The sequence below is a fragment of the Capra hircus genome, chromosome 11, assembly GCF_001704415.2.
Source record: "Capra hircus breed San Clemente chromosome 11, ASM170441v1, whole genome shotgun sequence".
NCBI lineage: Eukaryota > Metazoa > Chordata > Mammalia > Artiodactyla > Bovidae > Capra > Capra hircus.
In genome coordinates, this window is record NC_030818.1 from 104,020,339 (window position 1) to 104,045,451 (window position 25,113).

The following is a 25,113-nucleotide window of genomic DNA, read 5'->3' on the forward strand; positions in this document are numbered from 1 at the left end:
CGGCCTGCTTGCTGGGATTGCCCGTCTCCCCTCCCTGCAGGACAGAGTGCTTCACCCAGCGCCCGAAGCTGAGCCTCTGATGGACCTGGGGATCAGGTCCCGCGAGGCGTCACCCTGCTAGAGGCCAAGATAGAGAGGAGAATCCAGGGCAGCTCCGGGACAGGGTGACTAAACCCTCTCCACCATCCCTCCCAGGGACCGCAGACGGGGTGGCCAGGGGGCCCGGACCAAGAGGAGCCACGGCACCCCGGAAGCCGCATCCCCCTCTTGGACCCAAGAGAGTCTTGGTCCAGGCCAGGCAGGGAGGGCGGGGCAGTCACGAGCATCCTTCCCCTCAGGCCCCGCCCCTCAGCCAGCGGCCACCTTTGCCACAGGGCACCCGGGCCAGCCAGGGTGCACAGCCCGGCAGTTCAAGGTCAGACTCAGCTCCAGAAGCTGCTCCCCTCTCTCGGCGGGCAGCACAGGGCAGGGCTGCACCTGCCTCCACGACCCCGACGGGCAGTGTGCGGTCACCCTTGCGCTTATTCAATGTCAAGATTGTGAGAGGAATGTTTAGAAATTATATCGACATCTACAGAGAGAGAGAGACGGCTGCAATTATCTCCACGCTCTGGGCAGTCAGCTCACTCACCAAGTTTTCTATAGAGCTCTGAAATTCGCTGATCTTCTTCAGGGTCTCTTTGTCCCGTTTAACTTCGTTTATGTACATGGCCAAGTCCTGGGGCACAACAGAGGTGGGGAGGGGGTTAGCAGGCCCGTGCTGGGTGCCGTCCCAGGGCCGGATGTTCGGAGCACCATCCTGTTTCCAGAGGAGACTGGGCCTCGAAGTGAGGCGGCGTGAGAAGCGTCACCCACTTGACAAATGAGCGTGGAAAGGCGCAGCCCGTCGGCGGGCCGGGAAACCCCCCATAGACCAGAGTGGCTCCTTTCTACCGTCACTCGGTCCGAGAGGAAGAGAGCAGCCAAGGAGACTTGGGCCGGCCCGCTCCTTGTGGAGCAAGGGCAGCCCTGGGCCCGGCTGTCCGCGCGCTGCAGCCTCCCAGCGGTCCCCAGGGGACACTGCCTGCCGTGCTCCAGCAGGCCAAGGGGGCAGGCACCTAGATCCTGGGGCGGGCGGTGGGTGGGTGGGGGGCAAGAGTCGGCTTCGGGCTCCCCTCCAGTGCCCCCTGCCCGTCCTCACGAGGAAGCCCACCAGCAGGGCAGGTTCCGAGACCTGAAGGCAGGACAGTGAACCGTCCAGCCCCCGTGGCCCACGGCCTGGAGCAAGGCTCTCCAGGAGGACAGGCCACTCAGAGGACCTCTTGACAGACCACCCAGCTGCGGGGCGCAGAAGCCAGTGAAGGGCCGGGCCTCCCAGGAACATGGCTTTGTAAAGACGGAGAAGGCACACGGCACGGCCCGGTGACCGGGGCCAAGTTCAGCCCAAGCCAACGCACAGGTGAGAAAGGACGGAGCCCCCGCGGGAGCCTGCCCAGAAGGGGGTGCATCAGGGGCCAGGCACCGCGGGCGGCGGGAGCCACGGGTGGCGGGAGCCACGGCCGGCTCTGAGTGGGGAGGGACAGAGCCGGGCTCTCCTTTCAGGGCGGAGCTGCTCAGCGGCTTCCGTGGACGGAGCGGGCAGGGGAGGGGCAGCGTGGCTGGGGGTGGGGGGGAATTTCAGAAGCCGCTGCCACGGGGCTGGACAGAGGGAACCATGGGGCCAGGCAGCCCAGACCCAGTCCGCTGCCTGGGTTCTGCTGACGGCAGCAGTGGACAGTCAGAGGCAGGAGAGAAGGAGCGGAGCCCCAGGGGAGCCGCTGCGGGCCGGCGGGGAGGCTAGGGAAGAGAAGAGAACCCCCTACACACACACACACGGCCCCTCTGCCCTAGGGTCTCATCCACCATCCTGCCCCCTCCGGTGTCTCCTGCCACCCCAGGACAATCTACGTCTCCGGTCACAGAGGGCAGGTTAGCCCAGGTCCGGTCCAAGTCGGCAGCCCGGCCCGGAAAGCCATCTGCCCGGCCTCTCCCCTGCCTCGGTGACCCACCTGCATGGCCTCCAGAGCTTCTTTGAGCTGCTGCCTCTCTGGCCGGTCGGTGGAATGGCTCAGAAGTTCCTGGAGGGGCAGAGGGCACCGGTCATGCCCAGGGCTGGGCCTGCCCCCCACCCAGCGCCAGGTGTGCACAGGGAGCCAGCCCCCCGCCACCAGACAAGGCCCCCGCGCAGGCTCTGGTCTGACTGCCCAACTCCAGACCGATGGCAAGGCCACCCCCAGGGGACACATGGCTTTGAGGTGAGCTGTCCCCAACTCTCATGGATAAAGACAGGGACGTTAAGACAGCACACAGCCAGGAGCTGAGCAGAAGGGGGACCTGTGGACTCACTGAGGAGCCTCGCCCGCACCTCGCGGACACTGCCGTCCCCCCAGCAGCCTGTCCGTCCTGAAGGGCTTCCTGCTCTCATGACTCCAGGAAGGTCATGGACTGGGTTAAGAGCCCAGGCCCCGGAGCTCTTATTTCTGGCCTGAGGATGCTTTTCTGCCTCCCATTTTATTTTCTCTTACTAATCCGAATCGTAACATTCCCGGTGTATTAACTGACAAATACTCGTGATACATATAAAATACTGCATAGCTCCTGATACTTATTTTACAGTTTTTTTTGGCTTGCTCCTCTCGGCATGTGGGCTCTTAGTTCCCCGACCAGGGATCAAACTCCCAGGCCCCCCGCACTGGGAGTGAACAGTCTTAACCACTGGCCACCAGGGAAGTCCCTGTTGTACAGCTTCTGGGCAGTAGGCGTGGGCGGTTTCCTCTGCTTGTTCGTTGGTCAGCCTGGCCCGTCTGTGGGCCCCACCGCACACCCTGGGCTCTGTGGGCCCTGACCCGCCCCGGCCCGTCTCACCTTGAGGAGCAGGTGGTATTTGAGTACCCTCTGCATAGGGACCACCAGCAGGTCCTGCAGCTTGAACTTCCCGTCCTGGACCTTCAGGGTGCATTCCTGGGCGTCGGGGGAGCAGCAAGTGGGTTTAGAGCATCCTTGCTCAGGGATGCCAGACCCCAGCACCCCCATCTCCCAGCCTGGGGAGGAGGGCAGACCCGAGCCCTGAACTACAGCCCGGGTGTCCAGTGTGTCTCTGGTCAGGCTCTCAGATACCCTCCCCATCCGGTATGTGCAGAGGGCAAGGGGCCTGCCGCGCCTCGCAGCCTCGGGAGTCTGCAGTGGCCACCTGGAGGTGGATTCTGAGCGACCCCTGGCCTGGGGTCTACCCGAGATGCTCAGGGGAGCCAGCTCACACTAAGGGGGACCACCTCAGGAATGAGGGCTCCCAGAGGCTGCCTGGATACACAGGGGCAGCCGGCCTCTCCAAGGCGCGTGTCACCTCCCAACGCTGCGGGAGAAAGGGGACATGCCACCAGGATTCACCCTGGAAACCATCCGAGCAGCCAGATACAACCCGGGAAACCCCGTCTCTGTGAACCGCCTGCTGCCCAAAGGTGGCAGGGGCCTGGAGAGGAGCTCAGGTCGGGGGCTCGAGGGGGTGAGACTCGCGGGGCTGGGAGACTCCGTGGCTCCCAGCAAACGTCCATCACCTGGGGGCCCCTCAGGGTCCAAACAGACCAGGGTCAGGGGTCAGCCGTGGCCCCCCCTGCTAAGCCAGATCTGGTCCTGGGGCCCTGCCACAGCTGCACCCAGGGGGCCCAGGCTGGCCCGGGCCTGGGTCAGTGCCCTCCCCTGCGCACTCTCAACCCCCAACAAAAGGCAAAGGAAAGACACTCATCAGCCAAAAGCATCTACAAACATGCAACATCACTGCCCCGTCCCCACCTTTCCAGGAAACAGGCAAGAGGCCAGGGATGGGCGGGCCCGGGCGGGAAGCCCCCAGTACCTCGACTTTCTGTCTGAAGTCCTCCTTGCTGGCCAGGAGCTGGTTCAGTGTGTTCTGGGCATGCTCCATGTGACTGCAGTACTCCCCGTAGATCAGGAGCCTGGGCGGTGGGCACACACACAGACACACACAAAGACACAGAGAGTCACAGACACACAGAGACACAGAGACACACAAAGACACACAGAGAGACACACACAGACACACACAGAGACACAGAGACACACACAGACACACACACACACAGACACACACAGTGACACAGACACACACAGAAAGACACACAGACACAGAGAGACGTACAGAGACACACAGAGAGACAGACACAGAGACACACACACAGACACACACAGAGACACAGAGACACACACAGACACACACACACACAGACACACACAGTGACACAGACACACACAGAAAGACACACAGACACAGAGAGACGCACAGAGACACACAGAGAGACAGACACAGAGACACACACACAGACACACACAGAGACACAGAGACACACACACAGACACACACACACACAGACACACACAGTGACACAGACACACACAGAAAGACACACAGACACAGAGAGACGTACAGAGACACACAGAGAGACAGACACAGAGACACACACAGAGACACAGAGACACGCACAGAGACACACGGAGAGACACACACACACACACACACACACACACACTTGGTGTGAGTCTGTTCTGCTTTCATGACAAGCCACAGGTCTCTCTGCGCGACAGCTCCTAGCGAGTTCTCTCTGTGAGGCTGTGTTCCCTCCCTTCCCTGCCCCGGAGGAGGGCTGCCAACCATGGGGGAAACGGGCACCCGCCTTCCCCAAACCTTTCTACTCCAATGATTTGCTATTAAGCTGAGAGTTTTCACTTGAAAGTTGATTAAGACCCATCATCTCTGGAAGCGATCAGGGGCTGGAGACCCAGAGATCTCTGTGCAAGCTGTGCTGGTCCGTAAGGCAGGGCCGCCCCACATCGAGGGAAGGCTTCGTGGGCAGCAAATGCCCTGCCCACAGGCCAGCAGGCACTGCCCACGTTGCCGGGCACAGAGGCCCCCTTGCTCCTCAGCAGCCCCGACTCCCTCCCGGGCCCTGCAGACCTGCTCCTGAGCACGTGGAGCCCGGAGCCCCCGAGCGGCCAGCCTTGGGGCTCCCCCTTGCCTTCCGCCCTCCCCCGGCTCACTCAGCCCGAGGTTCTGGTGGTCAAAGTGTGTGGGCAGCAGGTCCCAGCCCTGCTCTCCTCACCGCATGCCCCTCACATCAGCCAATACAGCTGCAGCCCTCCCGGCCAGAAAACGTCTATTCATCCATCAACACCCTGCCCCACCACTTCCTGCTCTGCGTCCCCGCCCCTCCCCAGCCCGGTCCTCCAGGCTGGTGGGGTCCACAAAGGTGACTGGGCCCCCTGCCCGCCACCAGCTCTGAGCTCCAGGGGCGGGTCTTATTCCTCCCCACGTGCCAGCATGTAGCCTGGAGCCCCGGCTGTTACGGCCCTTACACACTCGGCTGTGAGTAGCCATGTTCATCGGTAAACAGGTGACTAGTGGAATCTGAGCACGGCCACTTAAAGCAAAGACCAAGGGACATACCCACGCCTGCTCTCAGCCTCACTTACACGCGCATTCATGCCCTGGGAGGTGATCAGACTCCCAAGGTCACCAGCAAGGGAGTGGCTGGGCCGGATCCCACAGCAAACCCAGAACCCACGTGGCTCCCAAGCCCAGTTTCCCCAGCCCATGGGGAGGCCTCTTCTGAGTCCAACAGCCAGCACTCCAGGGCCACCCCCCCCTCACCCAACCGCAGAGCAGAGCTGTGGCTGCACACACACCCCCGCCTCCGACCGCAGCTGCCCCACTGAGGCGGGAGGGGGTCTGCTCAGGGACTCAGCTGGCCGGCCAAGATGCTCTGTCCTGGCTGGGACAGCGGTCCCCAAAGGCATGTCCACCAGGGCCTCAGGATGTGACCCTGGAAACAGGGCCTCTGCAGAGGTAATCACAGCCCACAGGGTCGTGGTCAGATCACGCCGGACTACGGTGGGCCCCGCATCCGAGGACAAGGTCCTTATAAGAGACAAAAGAACCCGGAGACACAGAAAGAAGCCGAGTGAGCATGGAGAACAGACTGGGGACTGCGGCCACAAGCCAGCAACACCTGGGGCCCCCGGGTGCTGGGAGCAGCAGGGAGGCCCCTCCCCGCAGCCTCCAGAGAGGCGGGGCCCAGCGAGACCAGTTTTGGACACTGGCCTCCAGGCCTGAGAGAGAATCAGATTTCTGATGTGTTAAGCCTCCAAGTTTGCGGGAATTTGTAGCAACAGCCCCCGGGACACTCATGCTGACCCCTTGGCCCTCCGTCCACACCACGATGTCTGATCACCAGCCCCAGGACAGGTTCCCTGGGCTGTGGAGTCTGGGGGCGGTTTGACTCTTCCTTGAAAGTCCAGAGACACTGACAGGATGTTCTGAGTCTGTTGGAGGAAGTCGGTGAAGGAAGTGAAGTTCATGGGCCTTCATTCAATCCATAAAAATCTACTGCTGTTGAGTAAAAGCCTCTGAAACGGGGGAGCAGAGCGACGCGGGCAGGGAGGGCTTCATGGCTCACGGTCTCTCGGGAGTGCCCGGGACACCCCGGGAAGGCGGCCTTCTCTGACCCGGCCTGACGCACCCTCGCCAGACACGGCTCAGGACATGACGTCCGTCACAGAAGCGACCCGGAGGACTAGGTGCTCTTGTCAGGGAGGAAACGGACTGGTTTGTCTCTAACGTGGCCTCCTCCTCCCTAACATCTGTCCCCACTGACCTCGGCCAGAGCGCCAGGCCATCCTCCGAGCCAGCGCCGTCATCTTTCCGGCCTCGTCAGCAGCTCCATGTGGCTCTGCACCAGGGCTGTGTTATCTAGCCCGGAACGTTTGGTTGCAACCCCATAAAGGGACGCACGCAGGCGCCTCCCAGAAGCACTGATGGCCCAGTTCCTTGCTGCGTCACTTCTGCCTCAGCACACACGACCCCAAACGCTCAGGGCGCCGGGGCCAGGCCCTGGGGTGTAGGACACGCTGAACCCCCACACGCCCAAGCCCCACCCCCCTCCCGCCCTCAGCTCCCCCATCTGGGAAGGAGATGTGGAGAGTCTCAGAAGTCTGGCCTTTCCAGCTGAGGGTCCAGGGCAGCCCTCCAGAGAGGGCGGCCACGTGAACCCTATGGGAGCTCTAGGTGGGTAGGAGAGGGCCATCCCCACGCAGGACCACCCAACCTTGGGCTTTGAGACGAGAGGTCCCCGGAGACCCTGCCCCCATGAATGGAGATCACAGTCAGGGCGCAGCACCATCCACCTGACACTGGAGCCTGCAGAAGCCACAGGGCATGGAGGCCCTCAGCCGCCCAGGACCCCTCTCCAGATGCTCACGGAAACCCCTGGGGTCCTGCGTAGGGGGGGCCTGCCTTTCTGAATGATACCCTCCTAGCAGCACTTGTGCAAAGCCCCACAGGGAGTCCCTTCTAAAAGCCAGGACTCCTGCCCTCCCACCGGGCCACCAGCTCAGAAGTCGGGCTCTGGGCCACCTCGGTCAGCCCTAGCAATAAATACAAACAGTCTGACTTTAATGTAAACCTTTCCTGAGAGCCTGTCCCTCTGGGTGGGACATGTCTCTTTAGGCCCACGTGGTTAACAGGAGTATCTGCCTTGTCTAAGGAGCAATACCACATTAATGGGAGTATAACCTCCAGAAAGAGGGAGGCGATCGTCCTCTGCCACTTTGCACACCACACTCGGAGGCCACCCCATTCTTCATCCGTGATGAGCTGCCAGGATCCTGTCCCTTGAGTTGCTCAGTGGCTTTTCCTGCCCTCAGCTAAAAAATTCTGAATCCCTCTCTCAGCCTACCAGAACCTGGGATTGCTCCTGAGAGAGCACCTCTTCACCCCCTTCATTCCTGCTCCCCTGGCCTCTCCCAGTTTCCAGAACAGAGCTCCCGGCTCCCACCAGGGCCTTCCCTTCAGTTTCTGCTGCCCACACGGCCTCAGGGTTGATCCTCCCTCACCCAGCTCCTCGGGGGCCCCCACCGTCGGCTCCAAGTCCCTTCCCCACGTCCCCCTCCCCCTGCTCTCGTGCAGCCCATAATAAGTCTTGTCTGTGGACTCATTCCCAGGGAGAGCTGAGCCAGCTCTGTTCACCACGATGTCCTTGGCCCAGAGTCTGAATGCCGCACACAGCGGGCACTCCATAAATGCTCAGGTGCTGCACACACTAGGCACTCCATTAATGCTCAGGGGCTGCACACAGCAGGCACTCCATAAATGCTCAGGGGCTGCACACAGCAGGCACTCCATAAATGCTCGGGTGCTGCACAAAAATGTTTGTGGAGTCGGTAAGTCAGCAAACATCAGTGAACATCAGGGTCATTGCTGACTCAGAAATTGAAGGGAAGTGCCAGAAAAGGCGGACGCTGGGTGGACGCAGCGATTTGGCCAATACACTCTGATGACACACAGCCAGCTCCTCCCACAAAGGGGCCCCAACAAAAGGACCCAGGTCCCCGAGGCCTTGCAGAGGGTGATGGTCCGCAGAGCTCTTGGTACCAGGATACGCTCAGCTCACTGCCTTTCTCCAACGTGGAAACATCCATCATGTCCTGAAGAAAGGAGGCCTGAGAGCAGGTCAGCCCGAGGTCGTGCGTGGATGTGGGTCCTGGGTCTTGCTCATGGGCCAGCTGGACCGTGGGGGCCAGGCAGCCACGGCCTGGCACAGCGGATAAGGAGGGCCTCCGGGAGGGCACACCATTCATCTAGGGCACACACCTGCCCTTGAGCTGGGTTAACGGGCCCAGAGTCCCGCTTCATCCATAGCCGCCCCCGCTCAGCCAAGGCAAGGCACGAATGAGGCACTGCGCCCGCCATCTGGGCGAGGGTCAGGTCTGAAGCTCAAGTGCACCAGTGGGGCACCGTGACGTGGGCTCATCTGGCACAGTGGGTTGCAGCCAGGTGAGAGGAGAACCTTGCTGGGGGCAGAGGGTGGGCTAGAGAGCTGGCCCGACCCCAGGCTTCCATCTGTGCGTCCTCGCCCAGGCCAGCCAGCGGGCCCACACCCTCTGGTCCCTGGAGGAACCCTGTCCGCTCCCCTCCCCTTGCACGCACGTTTACACGGGCACTGGGGCTCTCTTGCGGCTCCCGGGAGCCCCCAACTCTTGGCCCCTGAGAGAGCAGGTTCAAGGACCCTTGCCCGCTCAGGGGGGCACAGCGCCTTGCCCGGAGCTGGATGCGCCTGGGGAGGCACCTTCAGGGGGTCCCAGGTGAAGGCGCCCTGCGGTGGCCATCTGGGCAGGAGGGTTATGAGGGAGCTGAGAGTCACCTGGCGGACGACGCACGGAGCCTCCTGCAGATGAGGGTGACAAGAACCCAGGGTCCCCACCAGCCCCTGGGGGGCCTCCTACAGCTCTCAGGACCCCTCCTCAGACCCCGGGAATCGGCATTTTTAACGAGCTCCCGTGGCTTCAACGAGCAGCCAGGTCTAACCACCATGAAGACAGAACTCTGTGGGCTCCTCCTCCAAAGATTCCATGATGGACAGAAAGCAAGGCCCCGTCCCCTGGTGGATCTCCTGGGGTTTCAGTGGCTAAAACCGCTGTCTCCCGGGGCCCCCGTAGGGCCGGCCTCTCGTGAGCCCCCTTCACATCACCACATCACCTGGCTTCGTCCTCGTCAGCATCTCGTCCTCGAGAGCCGGCGGCCGAGGTGTGAGGGAGGGAAGCAGAGGCCCAGATCTCTGCTGGGATGGCAGAGCCATCCTGACAGCTGCCCTCCGCACTCAGCTAGAAGCTTCCAGAATCCCGATTCCACGCCCCGCCCCGCCCGGCTCCAGCAGGCTGCCTCCGCACCCCCTCCGTCAGCTGGGGTGACAAAACAGAGGCTTAAAGCCAAGAATGAAAGATTCAGAGGCCACACGATGGCAGTGTAAAGGCCGGCGCTGCACCGATTCCTGAAGCTGTCGCTCTCCCCCGACAGCCTCGATCCCGGACCACGGCCATCACGTCAGGCACGTAAGGGGCACAGGGCTGCAGGTGATGCTGCTGGGCTGGAGGCCGGGGCCCTCTCGGCCTCCAAACCCCGTCCAACAGCCTGGGCGGGACCCGGAGGAGAGAAGCCGCCTCGTGTCCTGACGAGGGCATCTACACCCCCTCAGCCCCGTGGACACTTGCCCAGAGGCTGCGGACGCTCAGACGGAAGCCGGGCGCCACTGGAAGGCCCAGTGCTCCGTGCTCTTGGACCCAGAACAACGGTCTCCCCAAGTTCAGGGCCGAAGCTGGTTTACGCCAGGATGGCCACGCATCCGCGCCCACAGCTGCTGCCTGCACCCCGCCCGGCCTCCTGGGCTCAGCCCCTCCACACAGCCGGCTGCCGCTGCCTTCAGTGGCTGGGGACCAGGCCTGGCCTCTGGTCACCCACACGGCACCCAGGGGCACAAACGCCATCCTTGCCCCTGAGCAACTGATAAAGAAGTCCAGGTGTGGCGTTCTGGCAAGGAAGCAGGCGTGTGTCCTCTGCCCGGGGCACCCGGAGCCCATGAAGCCCCTCCCTCAGGCCTGCAGGGGGGCTGGTTCCTACAGCAGCAGCTTCCAAGGCCACTCCCACCAGGCTCAGGGCCTGAATCCCCTGGCACCGGATCCCCGAGGGCCCACAGCACAGCGGGGAACCTGACGGCAAGAGGGTCCCTGTCCCCCCAGACCCCCAGGAACAGAGGCGAAGGGGCTGCTAGGGCCCCCGTGAGGCCCCTCCCGTCCAGGCTGGGAGGGCAGGGAGGGCAGTTTCTTCAGTTTACAAGTGAGGACAGGGCGGAACCGGAGGCGCCCCGAGGCCCTGTCCGCTCACCTCTCCTTGAAGTCCAGGAAGACCTTGGCCAGCGAGCCGCCGCCCGCCATCATGGACACGTCGATGGCCCTCAGGAAGCTGTGATGCACCTTGATCAGCTCCTGGGACGAAAAGCGACTGCGTGTGAGCAGGCTCGGAGGGCGGGGCTGGGGGTGCAGAGGCTCCGGTCAAGCCTCTCGGGGCTGCTGCTGGAAGGACGTCCACGCGCGGGCCGGGCGCTGGGTGTGCCCCCAGGTGCGATCCACTGCGAGGCTCTGCAGCCGGCCACAGCCGCACCAGCCTGTCCAGACACACCGCGGCCAACCCCAGGCAAGCCCTGGAGCCAGACCCCACCAGCACGCTCGTGATCCACCCGCTGGGTGAGGGAGCGAAGGAGCTCACAGGCTCTGAGGGTCGAGTCTCTCCTCCGTGGAAGTGGGGCCCAGCCCCGGGGAAGTGTGTCCACTCCAGAGCAGAGGGGCGGCCGCCACCCCCTGTGTCCGTGTTCAGACCCCACAGGGCAGTGAAGCGGCTCAGTGTGCTCAGAGAGAGGGAGGGGACCACTCCCCTCCACTGCTAAGAAAACCTCGGGGGCCCTCGAGGACCTCTAGGGTCCAGCCCTCCAAGACCCCTCAAGTTGGAGCCCGCCCGACGTCGCAGCGGGTTAGGGTGGTGGCCCCCACACAGGGAGCCAGGGCGGGACCCTCACCTCCAGGTTGATGAAGATGGCTGCCATGTCCGTCGGGCTGAGCACCAGCCTCAGGGGCGCCATGTAGTTCTGCAAGAGAGAAGCCTTCATTGCACCCCGGCCTAGAGCTGGCGGGGAGGCGGGGGTGCTAACGGCCTCACAGGGTCAGGTGTCCACAGACGGGCTCTCCGCGGGGCGGCCACTCAGCCCGGCACACAGCAGGCTCCGTGCCTTCCGGAGAGCGTGGGCTTTCTGGGGAGACCCGAGAGCCACTCTGCGGGGCAAGCCCAGTGTGGGCCGGGTGGGGTCTGGCCTGGGAATCAGTGTGAGCACCGGACCCCCACCCCGCCAAGGTGGGCACAGCTCCACGGGGGGCCCCCTGCATGTGGGGCTGGACTTCAACCCCAAGGCAACCAGGGTGGGCTTTGCTGTCACTGTCTGAGACATTTGGGGAAAATGAGGCTCCCCCGGGAGGTGAGGGCATCACGCAAGGGCGCACGTGAGGAAAGAGACACTGCGTGAGTCTCTCCCGGCATCAGGTCCTGGGCCTCTGCTCTGAGTGTCCCCAAAGGCCTGTCGTCAGAAAGGCACACTCCAGCCCCACTCGCCACAGGAGCAGCCTTTAGACAAGGCGCCCATATGTGGAACCGGCCCCGGAGGCCCCCCAGGGAACGGCCGGCCACCCTCCCTGCCCACCGCAGGGTCCCAGCCGCCTGGCCCTCTCCGCGGCCGCTGCGTGAGCAGAAGCCTGTCCCCCTGCGCTCGTGGTTGCGGGATGCACCTGAACAGTTCTCCCCTTCTGGGCGGCGCCCCGCTCTGGGACTGCTTCCTCCCCTGAGACCCAGCTGGGGGGCTGGGAAGGGTTACAAACACCATCGTCCCTGGGGGCATCTCAGGACTCCTGGCTGGAGGCTCCTGTGTGCCCCGAACAGTGGGGACCCACCTAGGGATCCCCAGGACGGCTACACTTGGCCCTACTCTGCAAAGAAAGCGGGCATGGTCTCTCCTGAAAGCAATTGTTGGTTCTTTCACGCCTCTAAGCACTGCCGTGAGGGTGCCAAGTGACAGGGAAATGGCAGGGAGCCAGCGGTCACAGGAAGCAGGGAGAAAGCCACCTGTGTCCTCCAGGAACCGGGTAGGCCGGTGGGGAGACAGCACTGATCACACCATCTGCCAGCGGGGCTGCAGAGACCGCCAGCATCAGGCCCAGCAGAGCCCCAGGTACGGGGCGCTCACAGCCACCTACGGGCCGGCCCTGCCGCGCACCCGGCTGACAGAGGGCAGACTGAGTGCAGACGGCGCTCAGTGAGGCGGTGCTCGCGAAGAGCTCACTCAGTGCCCGGCCTGGGTGACGGCGTGTGCAGAAGGCGTTTAGCTCTGGGCTAGGATGCACCCATAAAGAGCCGAGCTCAGCACATTTCAGGAGCAGAAGCGGCAACGATGCCCAGTGTCAGGCTGGAAGGAGCGGCAGAAACAAGCTCAGGACGGTCTCGGGTCCGAGCTGAGGCCGAGGGGTGGGAGGCGGGGCCCAGGACTCCCAGGAAACTGGCCTGGACAAAGCCCACAGCTTGTGTGGGGCCACAGCCTGCGTGGAGCCAGAGGCCAGCGGACAGGTGAGGGTGCTCTCCAGATAGGCGGGGGCAGGGGTACCAAGCTGAGAGGCCCCGTGTCCCCCTCTCTCTGCCACCACTGCCCTGAGCCCCTGCCTGGGGAGAGGCCCCCGGGAGGCAGGGGCCCAGGGCAGCCCCCGCGGCCACGCCCACCTTCTCGATGTCCTCCAGCGTCCGGTAGTACTTGGCCTCCGTCTCCTGGATCTCCAGCAGGCAGCAGTTCCTCTTGTCGTCCTCTGTCATGCCCACTTTCTGGGGGAGGACACGACGTCAGCCAGGACCCTGCCGTGCCCCATGCTCAGCTGGGGGGTTGCCGAGTGCGGAGCGGGTGCGATGGGGGACGGCACGCCCCTCCCCTCCTTCCTGGGGACGGGGACCCTGAGGCCAGCGCAGGGGCCGTGGCATGAGCCTGAGGACGGTGACAGCAGGTCCCCACCAGGCTGGCCACCCCCTCCAGCACACGCAGCAGGCGGCGCGTGCTTAAAGCGCCCACTGTGCGCATGGGGAGAGGCTCTGACCGGCTCCCTGGGGACCCACGTCCACCAACCCACCATCCCAGACTGTCAGTGCCTTGGAGAAAGGGGCCAATCCCTGGCAGAGCCATATGTTCCAAATACCCAGCAGTCTCCGACTCTGCAGAGCTCAGAGCCCATCGGCAGGGGTCCCTGGGACAGGCCCCTGTGGGGGGCCCTCTAGGGCAGGACAGAGCAAGATAACGCGGCCACAGGGGCCGGGGAAGGAGCCGCGCGGGGGATGACTGTCAGGGGTGACTGTGGACGGTCCAGGCCTTCTCCTTAGGTTTTCGGCTGAGAGAATACTGGACAGGCGACATACTGGCCATTTGGACTCAAACCCGCCCGGACGTCATCCTTTTCCAAGAAACGCCCCAGGGCCTCGAGTGGGCTGGCTGGGGCCACAGCGCCCCAAAGCAGCCTGTCAAGTGGGCACATGACCCAGGCTCCTTCCCAAAGCCCGAAGCCCTGCTCAGCCTGGGAACTTGGTGTTCAGGGCCCACGACCCCCTAAAACTGCATCTAAGAATGTGGAGACCGATAGTGTCTCCCTGGGGAGGGGTCCCGGGTTGTTGCAAAGAGGACTGAGGCTTCCTGAAGGTGCAGGAAGACGGAGCTGGCAGACCTGAGCCGGGGCCTCCCCTCTGCCGGCCACTTACCTGCATGTATCTAATCTGGAAGCGTGCGGAAGAAACAGGAAAGATAGTTAGCAGTGCTTGCTCTTACTCAAGCCGAGCTTGGGGAGGCCAGGGAGCTCGCTGACAGACACCGGGCCCAGGGATCACGCCACACCCGCCACCCGCCGAACGCCAGCCCGGCGAGACGGGAGGATGGCATTGGGGTGGGGAGAGACCAGGACGGGGTCGGACTGGGACGGGGAGAGACCGGGAGGGGAGAGGCCGGGACCGGGTCAGACTGGATAGGGGACAGAGTGGGATGGGGTCAGGCTGGGAGAGGACAGACTGGGACAGGGTCAGACTGGGATGGGGTCAGACTGGATAGGGGACAGAGCGGGATGGGGTCAGACTGGGAGAGGACAGACTGGGACAGGGTCAGACTGGGATGGGGTCAGACTGGATAGGGGACAGAGTGGGATGGGGTCAGACTGGAAGAGGACAGACTGGGACAGGGTCAGACTGGGATGGGGTCAGACTGGATAGGGGACAGAGTGGGATGGGGTCAGACTGGGACGGGGATCAGACTGGATAGGGGACAGAGTGGGACAGGGGTCAGACTGGGACGGGGTCAGACTGGGATGGGGACAGACAAGATAGGGGACAGAGTGGGATGGGGTCAGACTGGGACGGGGTCAGACTGGGATGGGGACAGACAAGATAGGGGACAGAGTGGGATGGGGTCAGACTGGGATACAGGACAGACTGGGACGGGGTCAGGCTGGGACGGGGACAGACTGGGACTGAGCGGGTGACACCTTCCCCCATCCCGGGCCAGGCTCTGTGTGGCTCCTGCCATGCCCTGGCTTTATCTTCCTTTAGAGACATCACTATCCCCTGTACCTTCCACTCAGACTGTTCAGATAGCTCCAGACATGATGGGGAAGGAAATAAAGCCAGCTTTTGTCTCTGGGGACCTGCCATGTGGCAGGAGGCCCACCCTGCCTGGTGGACCAGTGTGAGCCCGGTGCCAAGCCTGGGGAAGCTAAGCATCACTGGGCAGGCGGGACGCCAGCCTGTCCCCAGGACGCAGGCAGGCATCCCCCCAGCCCCGCAGATGCCTGGGGTTCTGTATGTCCCCTCAGGACCAGAGACAGCAGTGGGTCCCGGGGTTTCTGTGGGCCAGGGGCGGATGCGGTCTCTCAAGAGCCAGCCGGGGGGGGTGGTGCCCCCAGAGAACCACATAGGCCACCGCACCCACATGCCCTTCCCTGACCCACGGACACCCGGCTTCCAAAGACTGGGGAGTGAGCGGGCCCCAACCTCAGCTTGCTGCCAAATGCGGGAGGCGGCCCTGCCTTTCAGACCAGCTCCAGGGAGGCGAAGGGGAGACCTCCCGCCCCTCGAGCCCACTTCCCTGGAAGGTTCAGGAGCAGGACTGCCTGGGCGGAGGGGCAGACCTGGGGTCACAGACACACCCCTGACTCTCTAGAGCAAGATTCCTGGTGATCATGGAGAAGGAAATCCACCTTCAGACCCTCGAGGGGCCAAACGGGAAACCTCTCCTGGAGTCGGGGCTGTGAGCTGGCTGCCAGCGTCTCGGCGCCTCCTGGCAGAGGGCAAGGCCTCTGAAAGTCCTGTTTCTGCATCACCAATGCTCAACCCCACACTGAGGGAAAACACCGAAACTTGTTTCCCTGCATTTGGTGAAAGCAAATGGCAGCAAGAGCCTCTAGGGTTGTCAAGAGGCATCTCGCCCACCCCCAGGAGTCTGGGGGTGCAAGGCGGCTGGAGTCCACCCCACTGGGTCCCCATCTCCCATCCTGGCCCGGCAGGACCCCCTCTCCAGCTGAGCAGCTGCACACACAGGCGTCGAGGGGTGACTGCCCACGGCTGGAAATGAACACCCCTGTGCGCGAAGGTGCCTGGCCGGCTGACTGAGCGCCCAGCGCCTCGTGCCTCTGCAAAGCGGGGCAGGGGTCCAGCTGCCTGAGGTCAGCACTGAGTCTCCGCCCCAGGCTCCCCGGGCAGGAGGGACTCGGGGTCCTGCACGCCTTCTGGGGGAGAATTCCACGGCAACGTGCCCGGGGGGGTGGGGTGGCGGAGGTGGCACCTCCCAGTCTCCCAGGAACACTTCACGGGAGAGAAGGGGCGCCTCTCGGGGGCCTCGCCGTGGGGTCGGGCAGAGGCTGCGCGGCGCGGCGGGCGGGGCTCACCATGGGCTGCTGCACCTCCACCCTGATGATGTCCTCGTAGATGTCGTCGCCATCATCCTCGCACGGGACGCAGTCATAGATGTCCTCGCCCACACCGTGCTCACTGTGGGGAGGCAGGGGGGTCAGAGGCGGGCGCTGAAGCCACGGCCACCGGGGGCGCCAGCCCGCCGGGGCCTCCTGGAGAGGAGGGGCCGTCGGGGCCACCGAGAGCCTCTCCCTCTCAGCCTCCGTCTCCCAGTCCAGCGACAGGGTGTAGCACCTGCCTTCCGAGGCTTCTGGGATCTCACTTTCAGGCAGCCTCGGGCTCTGCTTGCTGCCCTTCTGGAAGGTCTCCCTCCACGATAAAGCGCACCCATCCCAGTCATTTAGTAAATGCTGGGGATGCCCGACGGGAGGCCGGGGTCAAGATGCTGCCTTAACAGGTGGTGCCCAGCTCTGGGGACCAAAAATGCCCTTTCTGCGCCCACACCTGGGACCTGGAGCCCGGCAAGCTCTTGGCTCAGCCCAGAGTCTCCCCAGCCCCTGTAGTCCAAGTGTGAAGGTCAAAGTGCAGAAGTCTCAGACACATGGACATCTTCCCTGCCAAGAGGTCAGGGAACCAAGTAGAGAGGGACACAAAGCTTGCAATGTGCCTTTCCAAATGAGCAAGGAAGTTATCGGCCTTCCCCAGTGGCTTAGCAGTAAAGAATCGCCTGCAGTGCAGGAAATCCAGATTGATCCCGGGGTTGGGAAGATCCCCTGGAGGAGGGCATGGCAACCCACTCCAGAATTCTTGCCTGGAGAATCCCATGGACAGAGGAGCCCAGTGGGCTACAGTGTATGGGGTCACAAAGAGTTGGAGGTGACTGAAGTTGCCTGAGTGCGCACACAAGGCGGTTACTGCTCGATTCATAATTCAATAGGCATTTGTTTCCTCTCATGAGCTTGACCAACAAGTCATCTCCTCCGACCTGCCAGAATCAAGTCATGAGACACCTCCTCCAAGAGGCCTTCCGGGACCTCCGCCCAGTCTGCCATCCCAGACTCTCCCCAGCGCTCTCCTCTCACGGCACCTCCAGTTATTCCATACCTGCCTGTGGGTGAGCCTATCTCACCTCCAGACAAAACCCAACTTCGTAATCCCTTCTGATCTCCACACCTGATACAAGGTAGGTGCTCAATAAACTTTCACTGAATCAGCAGATGAGCCGATAGGACTGTCCAACAGCTCCTGCAAGCCTGACCCCAGGGGTCGCTCTGGCCTGGAGCACCACTGGGCCCGGGGTGGCCAGCTCTTCAGCCTGCTGTGGGGTCTGTCCTTGGAGGCCTCAGCAGGCCAGCTCACCACGGAGGCCCATGCCAGGGCCCCGTGCGCCTCTCTGCGGGGTACAGCCCACCCAGCCGGGCTGAAGGCGGGCTAGCCAAGTTCTCCTCCGAAAGGCATCAGGATGAGGTGGACCACTGCCCGAGTCAGCGGAAGGGGACGAGGAGAGAGGAGAAATGACCCCAGCCGCTCGTATGCATGGGTTTCTAGCCACGTCCCAAACCGAGCTCTTGAATGTTAGCTGCCGTTCTACAGACGAGGGCAGGCAGGGACCTCCGGGGTCAGGGAGAGAGCTCTCTGCAAACCTACCAGAGAGGAGGCCATGCCATTCTAGGGAAGACCTAGGCAGCCAGAGGGGCCTGGTCTCCCTGGAGCCCTGGACGCCAGCCCAGCTCACTGCGATGGGGCAGTGAGCAGAAGCATTGGACGTGCCTCTTCGGGGACAGGGGCAGCCAGCGCCCATCCTGGTGAGACCCCCGCAGCTGATGGACGGGGGGTGGGACGGGATGCGGCTGCTCTGGGAGACCTCCCCTGGTGTTTCACAACCTCTCCAGGTGTGGGGAAGAAGAGGATGGGCAGAGAACACAGCCGGATCGCACGGTGCTGCGCCAGCTAACGGACCCCTCCAATGCTTACGTGAGCAGCCACCCACCCATGGAGGGGCGGGCAGGATGTCAGAGCACATGTGGGCCTCAGAAAACACGCGTCTGCTTTTCAACTCAACGCCGCCTGGGAAGCGGGAGCGCTGGCACCATTTCACAGATTAGGGTCACACACTGAGGCTCCGCGGCGGCTACGGGGAGGGGGGGTGGCGAGCTCGGCCAGCCCCGTCCTTCCTGCCCTCTCCCGCCCGCCCTCCACCCTCCACAGCAAGCTGCGTGTCTGGACGTCGGCAGTCCTGAGAACTGGGGTGCAAATCAGCACCCAGACGGTGACAGAGCCCCCAGCTCCTGTCAGAACCTACAAGAAGGCAGAGGATGGTGTCTGTCCCCCGAGGTGGGCCTTGGGAACGGTCACTTGCGTTCACACGAATCACCCCCTGCCCCTCCAGGTGTTGCCCCTGAAGGAAGTGGGGCTCCTGCAGCCCCGGCCTCCCGGGTCCTGGGTTCAGGCAGGGACCTGCATGGGTTCTTCCCTAAGGGTGCCAGACATCCTGGGGTTTCCGTCGTCAGCCGAGCGAGGCTGGTGACAAAGGCGCTGTCTGGAATCCTGACGGCGTGAAACAGAGGGCAGGCAGGCACGCTCTCAATCCCACCATCTGCAGACAGACATCCGCTCTGCTCTGACGGGCTGGTGGAAGGCAGTCAAGTGGGTGAGGGGATTGTGATGGTTAAATATTCCAAAAGCCGATGAAATGAATCAAAATCGTCAGCCTTGAAAGGGTCTGTGGGGTCATCAGGTGCAGGGGCAGCAATCTGCCAGCCCCTTTATCATCCCACATTTGGGGGAACATTCTCATTGACCCCAGGACTCTACCCCAACTCGCTCGGAATCATTTTCAGCAAAGACCCCTCCCGGGGAAGCGCCCACCACCAGTCAACCTGAATCAGGGCTCAAGATGCACCTGAGCGCAAAGCTGTCCGTCAGGCAGATGGGAAAGCCAGGCAGACGGGCAGGGAACTGGCCGTATGTCTTACGAACGCCGTATTCCTGTTCTGTGGCCTCCCGGTCAGCTGGGCTGGTCGGCATGCTTTCGCTGCATGAGGTCCTGATGACGTGGCGCAGAGGGTACTCAGAGAAACGGGACAGGAGGTCTCTCCATCTTAGGGCGAGGCGGACACCTGCCCTGCTGGGATCCCCAGCCAGAGCCGCGGCATCATCCGGAGGGAGAGGAAAGCGAAGGCTGGAGGCTCCAAAGCTTCCAGGACAGGCGGGATTTGAAAGATGCCAGGACGCCCGTGTGGACTGTGGGGCCCTAGAAAAGGTGTTGAGGGACAAGCCCCTCCTCTGCCACCCTCTTCGCTGGCACCACCCGCCTAACTAGGCACGCGCCGGTCTCCGCAGGGCACCGCTGCATGCTGGGCGCAGGGCGGGATGCCTCAATGCAGGCTCTCCACCATTTTCAGGGTTTGTGCAGACTGAGATGGGCTTCCCGGGTGCCTCAGTGGCAAAGAATCTGCCTGCTGCTGCAGGAGACGCAGATTCGACCCCTGCGTTGGGAAGTGCCCTGGAGAAGGAGGTGGCAACCCACTCCGGTGCTCTTGCCTGGAGAATCCCATGGACAGAGGAGCCTGGCGGGCTGCAGTCCCCAGGGTCGCAGGGTCAGACACGCCTGGGAAGCTGAGCAGGACTGCGTGTAGACTGGGGCGTACCTGAGCTGCACCATTTTGACAAGGGCACCCACACCCTGCGACACTGAAGAACACTCTTGTCTCCCCCACGAGCTCCTCCCCTTCCTGACTATGCCCTCCTAGTCACCCCTCTGACTGTTCTTCACTGTAGACTTTCTCTCCGGCTGTTCTAAATGCCACATCAACAGCAGCGTGGGCCATGCCCATTCGTGGGCCTGGCTTCCTTTCCTCAACATCATGCCCCTAGATCCAGGCTGCTGCCCCCATCAGCAATTCATCCCTTTTTTATAGCTGAGTCTCAATCCACGGCATGAATGGGCCACAATCTGACATCCATTCTCCTTTTGATGAACATTTGGGTGGCTTCCAAGTTCTGGTTATCGTAAATAAAAGCTGCTATGAGCATTTGCCTTTTTCTTGGTGGACATATGCTCTCATTTCCTTTGGAAATGAAATTCCACAAGGCGTGGAATTGTTGGACCAAAGGGGAGGTGGGCACATTTAACTTGATCAGTAGCTGCCAAGCATCTTCCCAAAGCGAGCAGCTGCAGCAGTCACGCCACCGGCAGCAGCGTGCATGAGTGACAGTTACTCTGGTTCTTTCCAGCTCTGGCAACTTCCAGTCTTTTCAATTTTAGCCACTAGAGTGTGCAAGTAGTGAGATAGAACTGTGGCTTTATTTTGCACTCCCGCAATGATTAATGATGTTGACAACTTTTCCATGTACTTATGGACATTTGTGTATCTTTCTATGTAAAAGGCTTGCTCAAGACTTCTGTCCATTTCTAAAAGGTAGTTGCCATCTTCTTATTGAATTCTAGGAGTTCTTTATATATGATGGATACAAGTCCTTGGTCAGGTATATTAAAAAAAAATCTCCCCCCAACCCAGTCTCCAGCAAGGTGAAGGTGAAGTTGCTCAGTCGTGTCCGACTCTTTGCGACCCCATGGACTGTAACCTACTAAGCTTCTCCGTCCATGGGATTCTCCAGGCAAGAATACTGGAGTGGATTGCCATTTCCTTCTCCAGGGGATCTTCCTGACCCAGGGATCGAACCCGGGTCTCCCGCATTGGAGGCAGATGCTTTAACCTCTGAGCCACCAGGGAAGTTCTCCATGGTGTCTTTCGATAAGGATCCATTTTTCATTTTAATGAAACTTAATTTATTGAGTTTTTCTTCTATGGTGTCCTGACTCTACCCTGTATCACATCTAAGAAATCTTTGTGCCTCATGTAAGAATCTCTGCTTTCCTTCAGGTTGCAAAGGGTTTTCTCCTGTATCTTCTCCTAAGATCTATACAGTGTTTATGTTTAGGCCTCTGGTCCACCTCAACTGGAAATCTATGTACGGTGTGAGGTAGGGCTCGAAGTTCATTTTCCCACCCCTGTGTGGATATCCAGATGCTTCAGAACAATCTGTTGAAAACTTTCTTTTCCTCACTGGATTGCTTGGATCCCTTTGACAAAAACCAGTTGACCACATGTGTGTGGGTCTGTTCTAGAATGCTCTATTCTAGCCCATCAATATATTCAACTATCATTACGCCAGTACCACTCTGCCTTAATGTAAGCTTTACAGAAAGGCTTGAAATCAGGTCGTGTAAACTCTCTAGCTTAGTTCTCTCCTTAACCGTTTGGCAGATAATTTTGTTTGCTTAGTTTTGGTTGCACTGGGTCTTTGCTGCTGCACGGGCTGTTTCCAGGTGCAGCGGGCAGTGGCCGCCCTTCGTGGTGGACTGTGGGCTTCTCACTGGGGGGGCTTCTCCTGTTGCAGGGCGCTGGCCTTGGGGCAGCAGGCTTCAGGAGCGGCGGCACGTGGGCTCAGCAGTGGTGGCGCACGGGCTGAGTCGCTCTGCGGCATGTGGGATCTTCCTGGATCAGGGTCAAACCCACGTCCCCCTGCGTTGGCAGGTGGCTTCCTTAACCGCCGAGCCACCAGGGAAGGCCTAGCTTTGTTCTCTGATCGCACTGTTTAGACCGTCCTGAAGTCCTCTATATCTCTGTATCAACTTTACAATAACTGTGTCAATTAAAAAAAAGGAATCCGCTGGAATTATAATAAGAACTGTGGTAAATCTATGGTCTAACTTGGGGAAAACTGACATCTTAACAAGATCATCTTCCAATCTATGCACAGAGTGCACACTCTCATGTGTTTGGGTCTTTGATTGTCTCTCTGCAACATTTTGTAGTTAATCATAGAGATTTGGAATTTAGGAAGCTCGAGACTACTGTTTTTTCAATTTTTTTTCCTGCCTTATTTGTTTTTTCTTCTCCTTCTGGGATTCCAATTATGCCTATTAGACACTTGATATTGTCCCACATGTTAAGACTCTGTTCATATTTTTAAATCTTTTTTTTCTGCTACTTAAGAGTGTATGCCTTCCACTGAACTATCTTCGAGTCCAGTGATTCTTTCCTCTGCCATCTGCAGTCTTCTGCTAAACTGATCCAGTGACTATTCGTTTAAGCTGCCATGCTTTGCGGTCCTAGAATTTCCATTTGGTCCTTTTTTATAATTTCTATTTCTCTACCGAGGCTCCCCATCTGTTCACTCACCTGACACTCATTTTCCTCGAAGCCGTGATCAAAATGATAAAAGCTGCTAATTGTGACATCTAAGTCATCTCAACAGTGATTCCCCTGGACATTGGTTTTCTCCTCAGTAGGACTCATTTACACCCGTCTCTTTCTTGGTTTGACGATTTTTTATTGCACACTGGACACTACAAATGACCCATTACGGAGACCCTGGATCCACTATTTCTTTCGAAGAGTAAGATTTGTTCTGACAGTTTACTTGGTTGGCTGGACTCAGACTTCAAACTCTATCTTCCCTGCTGTGGGCAGCGGCTGAAAGACAGCTAAATTCAGTTTCCAGCCGCTGCATTTTTCGCCGGAAATCTTAGGGCCTCTCCTGTGTTTGACAGGTTTAATGGGCAACCCAGGACTCGGGTGGATTCTGTCAGCAGATCTGCGTCTGTGGGCTCCTCCCTTCCAGCATTCCCCACCGAACTTTCTGACTGTCCTACCACCCTCAATTTCTCGCTCTGACACCTCACGCCAGTGGACTGGGGGTTCCCTCAGGTAAAGGACTACAAGCTCTCGATCCCAACCACAGTGAGCAGCTCCAGAAGAAACAGCGGGCTCCTCCAGGTACGGGTGAGATGACGCCGTCCCGTGCCCCCTCCTCTGCACTCACGGAAGGAACAGACCCACGAGGCCGAGGCAGCGGGAACACACCGTCTGCGGTTCCCCCAACACACGTCCATCACGAGCTCAGCTGCTCCTCCTCCTCAGAATCAGCACGGACAAGGAGCAGTCATTCAGGCAGGATCGACCTTCAGGCCCCACATGCATCTAATTCACTCAGGGCAGCGAGGTTAAAAATAGGCTGCCAGAGACACCAGACGGAGAGCTGTGTTCCGGCATCTGAACTCGGGACAGAAAAATCTCAAAAATGCAGACACAGTCACTTCTCTCCATTCTGCAAAATGTCTGTTATCCAGAACCTGTTGAAAACTTGTGGGAGGGACGGATATATCAGGCGTTTGGGATCAAGAGATACACACGCTATATATAAAGCGGACGACTAAGGCCTGCTGTGCAGCGCAGGGAACTATGTTCAGTATTGCAGTGACCTGGAAGGGCAGAGCCTGGGAAACACAGAGGCACGTGTGCATGACTGGAGCACAGTGCTCTGTACCTGAAACAACACAACTTTGTAAGTCAGCCCAACTTCAGTTCGAAACAGACAGACAAGCTTGAGTGGTGAATGATCAGCTTCACGCCTTTAACGTCCCAGCTTTACCCCCGTTGACAGGGCCTCATTATCTAGCCATGAGGACACTCATAAGCCTGCTCTCTACATTTATAGGCCTTTTCAATTATGAAGACTCTCCACAGCCATTATTTAATTCAGGTCGATGAGCACTAAGAAATATAGGTTCGTGCATATCACACGAAATTGTAAAATAGTAGCACTGAAATATCATTTCGCGTATGTTCCACGTTCCAGGAAGAGGGGGAAATACAAGAAACGGCACAGAAGTGAGTTGTTTTTTTTTTTTAAGAAGTGAGTTTTTTTAAGAAGTGAAAGCAAAGTCATAAAGGTAAAACTACATATGTTTGCTCGACTTGGCGATTAAGATGAAAAGATGATCAGATTTGACTGTTTTAATCTACACTTATTCTAAGACCGAGTCTGCACTGGTAGGTGACTCCCAGAATCCGAGGGACACAGAGGCACCAACTAACTGTCTGTCTGTCCATGGGCCTCACAGTCCAGGCGGGGAGACCAACGGGGCGGCAGTTACATCTGAGATGCAGACCCGTCTGACCTGGAGGAGTGTCACTTGCGTGGGGTGACAAGCTCTGGTCTCCAACAGCTCTGTCCCTTTGGCCAACACTGCATGGAAATTCCACCACTGCCCCGCTGATTCTTAGCTGAGGCATCGCCTCCGAGTGTGAGTCTCCTGAGCAGGCAGAGGGCAGATACATTACAAGCCTCGGGCATCTGCTAACACAGATGAGTTACTGCTGGGCCTGGCTGGCCCAGCGCATCTGACGGCCACGGGGGCCGAACGGAGAAAAAGGCAATGACAGGTGTGGGGTCAGCAGGGGGGAAGAGTGCAACACGAGGCCCCCGAAGGTCTGAAGGGCCCTGGGGTGCAGGGCTGTGACCTGGACGTGTATCCAACGAGGCGCGGATCCCTGTGACCTGGAGGTGTATCCAACGAGGCGTGGACCCTGGCCTCTGTTTCTCCTGCGACATGAGCTGGGTCCACCCAGTGTGCCCTGGCCCTCGGAGCTCAGTGAGACCCCACGGCCCCTACAAACCATCCCACGGGGCAGAGGCCAGGATCAGAGCCCAGTGCACTGGACCTAACTCCAGTCCCACCTCCTACGGTCCTAGAAAAGGAACTCAAGGCCCTGGAAAAAACCCAAAAGGGACTCTCAATCACCCAGGCCGAGTTCTATCACGCCAGGCCGTCTCAGTTCCAGCCTGAGTCTTTTCTCAGCATCACGCAGACCCACAGAGCCTTGGCGTGAAGCTCCCAGCTATCAGAGGCTGGGCTTCAAAGGAGCTGAGGAGCACGGGCCCAGCATACAGCAGGTGCTCACTAATGGCCATGGCCCAGCACCCCACGAGGGGGAGGA

The 25,113-nt window shown here is 60.2% G+C and overlaps 1 protein-coding gene across 4 annotated transcripts in view; it reads right to left on the reverse strand.

Moving 5' to 3' along the window:
* Positions 1-25,113, reverse strand: part of VAV2 (vav guanine nucleotide exchange factor 2) — a 177,850-nt gene that overhangs the window by 25,968 nt on the left and 126,769 nt on the right. For all 4 annotated transcript variants that reach the window (XM_018056168.1, XM_018056170.1, XM_018056169.1 and 1 more), the window contains exons 5-12: positions 16,360-16,462; positions 13,172-13,270; positions 11,430-11,498; positions 10,742-10,842; positions 3,869-3,968; positions 2,884-2,979; positions 2,028-2,096; positions 632-718 (exon numbers count right to left, since the gene is read on the reverse strand). In XM_018056168.1, coding sequence (XP_017911657.1) covers positions 632-718; positions 2,028-2,096; positions 2,884-2,979; positions 3,869-3,968; positions 10,742-10,842; positions 11,430-11,498; positions 13,172-13,270; positions 16,360-16,462 — 724 coding nt within the window. The remainder of the gene's footprint in view (positions 1-631; positions 719-2,027; positions 2,097-2,883; positions 2,980-3,868; positions 3,969-10,741; positions 10,843-11,429; positions 11,499-13,171; positions 13,271-16,359; positions 16,463-25,113) is intronic.